This window comes from Tupaia chinensis, unplaced genomic scaffold, assembly GCF_000334495.1.
Source record: "Tupaia chinensis unplaced genomic scaffold, TupChi_1.0 Scaffold000041_1, whole genome shotgun sequence".
In the NCBI taxonomy this organism is placed as follows: domain Eukaryota; kingdom Metazoa; phylum Chordata; class Mammalia; order Scandentia; family Tupaiidae; genus Tupaia; species Tupaia belangeri.
Genome location: NW_006159496.1, coordinates 1,882,861 through 1,887,375, shown reverse-complemented (window position 1 = coordinate 1,887,375; position 4,515 = coordinate 1,882,861). Strand labels below are relative to the sequence as shown.

General features: G+C 46.1%; 1 protein-coding gene across 1 annotated transcript in view; it reads left to right on the top strand.

The window, feature by feature from the left end:
• LOC102487051 (sulfotransferase 1C3) overlaps window positions 1-4,047 on the top strand; it is a 19,265-nt gene extending 15,218 nt beyond the window's left edge. The window contains 4 exon segments of the mRNA XM_006172266.1: window positions 2,314-2,403; window positions 2,538-2,582; window positions 2,584-2,715; window positions 3,933-4,047. Coding sequence (XP_006172328.1) covers window positions 2,314-2,403; window positions 2,538-2,582; window positions 2,584-2,715; window positions 3,933-4,047 — 382 coding nt within the window.
• The last annotated feature ends 468 nt before the right edge of the window (window positions 4,048-4,515 follow it).

The following is a 4,515-nucleotide window of genomic DNA, read 5'->3' as shown; positions in this document are numbered from 1 at the left end:
TGGTTCGCGTCCTGGACCCGGTGGCTTAAAACTCACGCCGGGCACGTGTGTGTGCATGCCCAAGATCCCGAGAGGAGAATGGAGGAGAAGGAACTGCAGCGTGACCATCCCCCCGGGGGGTGATTTCTCGCTTTCTGTCTCTCTGTCTCTCTCTGTCTGTCTGGCGAGCACACGTGCCCTATAGCGAAAACCTCTCAAAAAAAAGAAAGAAAGGATAATTACAAATCAAGGTAGGACTGCAGGACTGGATTTCCTTATACTTACACAGAGAATTCCAAGCTGGTAGGAAGAAGCCTGGGGGAAGATGGGGAGAAGGGATCCAAGCCTCTTTCCACCCTTCTCAAGTCCTGTGTCATGGTAGCGATTGTTTTGTTTAACATGGTTGGTCTCTAGTGCCCAGTGATTTAACCGAACACCCAATCCAGGTGTTTCTGTGAAGGTATTTTGTAGATTGAATCAGCACCTACAATCAGCTGATTTTAAGTAGAGGAGAATACTTGGGTATTGTGGGTGAGACTCGTCCAATCATTTGACGATCTTAAGGGCAAACAGAGGTTTCTCACAAAGGAAAGGAATTCTGCCTCAAGACACCAACCTCAAACCCTGCCTGAGCTTCCTGCAGATTTCAAACTTGCCAGCCCCACAATTGCAGGAACCAATTTCCTTAAAATGAATCATATATATTGGGGCCAGCAGGTGGCGTGGAGGTTAAGGCACCGATCCTACATGGCCGTGGTTCCAGTCCCGGCCGTGATGGTTTGAAAATCATGCCAGGCATGTGTCGGGGGGCGGGGGGTGGGGGGTGGGGGGACAGGTTTCTCACTTGCCCTCTCTGCCTCTGTTTTTCTTTTCTCTAGTGAGCACATGCACCCTATGGCAAAAACATAAATAAATCGTGTGTGTGTGTGTGTACGGATACACATACATACGTGTACGCATCTTCTACTGGCTCTTCTGTGGACTTTTCATCTCTGGATAGTGTTTGATCATCCTTCAGAGAAAGCTTTATGTCCACTTTGCTCGATTCTCGCTACCTAGAAGACTGCCGGTGAAAATTACTCCTGTGTTTGTAATCACTGCCCAGGACCCGCCTAGGAAGCTGCCATGTATGCACAGCTATCAGTGACACTAAAACATCCCCAGAATTAATTTCAACTACAGCACTGGCCAACTCCAGTTGACACTAATTCCTTTCCCCACTGATGAGAAGAGAACTTACCCCACGTTTACCAAGCAGGCAGAGCTCTGAGATGGAGAGAAAGCTCCCTGGCAGCGCCTCCTCCAGCTGCTGAGCATGCGCTGACACACCACACACACACACACACACACACACGCTACGCGGGCAGCAGAATGACCCAGCCCAGGACTAAACTGCCTGAATCTGGAACAAAATGCTGTTTACCAGGAACAGGTGAAGTATTTAATCACCTACGTGGTGTAAGATGAATCACAAGATGGTTTACGCAAGGCAGTCACATAGAGTAAGTATCTATTATAAATCTGTTTCAACTATGAAGGTGAACCGCTTTTTAAAAAAAGAATTATTTATTTACTCATGCCAGGTACGTGGGTGTACATGCCCAAAATCCCCAGAGGAGACTGGACAGAAGGGACTGCGGTGTGGCCATCCCCCAGGGGGGTGATTTCTTCTTTCTCTCTATCTCTCTGGCAAGCACACATGACCTATAGCAAAAATATCTCTCTCGGGATCAACAGTTAGCATAATGGCTATGTCACTGGACTCCCATGTAGTTGACCGTGGTTCAAGTCCCGGACCCAGCGGCTTAAACTCACGCCGGGCACGTGTGCGTGCGTTTCCAAGATCCCGAGAGGAGAATGGAGGAGAAGGGATTGCAGCGTGGCCATCTGCCCTGGGGGGTGATTTCTTGTTTTCTGGCTCTGGCTCTCTGTCTCTCTCTGTTTTTCTGGCAAGTGCACGTGCCCTATAGCAATAAACCTCTCCCCCCAAAAAAAAAACTCTCTCTCTTAAAACAAAAGGAATTATTTATTTAATTTTATTTATTATTATTTTGCTCTAGGACATAGGGAGAAATAGTGTGTGTTGGGGTAGGGGAAATGAGAAAACAAGCTTCCAGGTCCAGGATTCAAACCACAGTCTGTCTGGGAGCCCAGTACCTTAACCACCACACACCTGCTGGCCCCAGATGAAGAGCATTTATTAGCAGAAACTTACTTCCCTTTTGCTAAGGAAGTTTATCTCACAGGGTCACTAGATTATTGTCGCTTACCTTATTGTCTTGGGTTTGACCCTGGTGCCGAGAACTAACAGTGAGTGCTCTTGCCTCCTCACAGCTTAGGGTCCTGGTGCGACCACGTGGAAGGGTGATGGGATGCGAAGGACCAGCACTGGCTCCTCTACCTCTTCTGTGAAGATCTGGAAAAGGTAGGGGTTCTGAGACCGATGGTTAGACCCAGCCCACCCACGTGGAAGGCCACGTTCTGCATGACAGGATGCCACACAGATATTCTCTCCTCCCCTCCTCCCTGTCATAACATTGTCCCCCCTCCCCATGGTCAGATCCAAAACACGAGATTCACCCAGTGTTGGAATTTCTGGAGAAAACTGTCAGAGGACACTGTGAACAAGATTATCCACCACACCTCGTTGGAGGTAATGAAGGAAAAGCCTACGGCCGACCAGTCAACTGGGCCTTCCTTCACATATGATTTCACCATCTCCAAATTCTTGAGAAAGGTTGTAGACATTTCTTGTACTTAATTCCACTCTAAAAAATATTTTAAGCCAAAATAATTTTGAACTTAATTTTCATGAAGAATTTATGTATTTCAGTCTACTTAAGACTGTCTTCTCCCTTCACTCTGCCTGCTTGGTGCAGCTAAGGGCCAGCAGTCCTCAGGCTTGAGTGTGCCTCCGAATCTCCTGGGGGACATGCTAAAGTACCAATGGCTGGCCTCACTCTCAGGGCCCTGACTCAGTAGGTCTGGGTGCAGCCGTCTGAGGACGTTCTCAGGTGATGCTGATGTTGATGCTGTCAGTCGTCTGAGGTCCATAACCTCCTCCCAGAAGTCTCCAAGCAACATGTTCTCCAAGCAGCTCTGAGCACTTTCTCCTTTGGCTCATCACTGTTTCTTTCCGAGCTCTAATTTAGCGCTTAACTTTGTAACTATTTGTTTACATGTGTGTTCGGTTTTGTTTCACTAGCACCTTGTACAGGCTACCATACCTTGTAGAGACTCAGTATTACTAACACATGAGAGGGAGCAAGTGTGTGCGGAGATGAATGAATGAGACGCTGCATCCGTGCTTGCAAGATTGGTCTAGATAGAGAAATAGATGCATGAAATTAATGATAAAAAGGTAAAGTGGAGTCTGTTCTAGTAAGCCTCAAGTATCAACCCACGTGATTGAAACAAAATCTCCTTTTAAAAAACAGATTCTTTGACCCCCATTCCTAAAGAACTGATAGCACTTTGGAATCTAGTATTCTATTTTATTATTTAGAGCTTCAGGTTAACCTGCTAGCTGAGGAGTGGGAAACCAGTAAAATCAAGCACCAGGAGAATATAGAGAACACGAGTCCTACATTGGTTGGCCAACTAAGGAACAACTTGTGGGTCACTGGAATCCAAATGTCACTTGTGGAGAATGAAGTGCCTGTAATTTTCCCCAAGCAGATCTTATCCAAGGTGATAACTTCCACCTTTCAAGATATTCCATTGTCTCTGAGGGAACAACAGGAGAAGTCCTCAAGAAGCCCATGATAGTTGTAGACTTTGGGCTGGGGCTACCAGAGCTAATCATGGCAGAAAGCAGAACAAGCAGCCCCAGTGGGGCATCTCACCAAGGCCTGAGGAATCTGAGGAAGGGAGCATGAGTGTACCATGTGCCCTTTGGGACAGGTGGGTGGGGTTGGCTGAAGGACCATGTGTGAAATTCTTTGTTGTCCCCCAGGGATGCCTGGAGACTGGAAGAACCATTTTACTGTGGCTATGAATGAGAATTTTGATGAGCATTATAAGAAGAAAATGGAAGGGACCACACTGACTTTCTGCACAGAAATCTGAGAAGAAGAAAAAACAATACCCTGCCTTTTATCCCATTGGGAAGGGGTAGTGACCAAATGTGAAGCTTCCCATTCAGTCTGACTCATGAGTGCTTTGCTAGTCCACGACTACATGGAAACATGACTTAAAATATTGATTAATCTGCTGCCCAATAAATAAGAGTTGTGGATAGCAGTGGCAGGTGTCATGGGATTTTGAATACAGGTGTATTTCATTGTACAGGATAGATAAAGAGCAAACAGTGGCATGGAGCCTGCACCTGTGCATTCTAACATAGATTTCACAATAAAAACAGATAGGTATTATGAGCCCCATTACAAAGATAGAGGGCAATGCCTAGATATGGAGCCTTTATGAATGAATAATTGCTTGCAAGGGAGAAAAGCTGACAAGGAAGTTTTTAGAGTTACAGTTTATCTCTACATGGGAAGGTATATAAGTAAATTACTTCTGAAAAAAATCAATGGA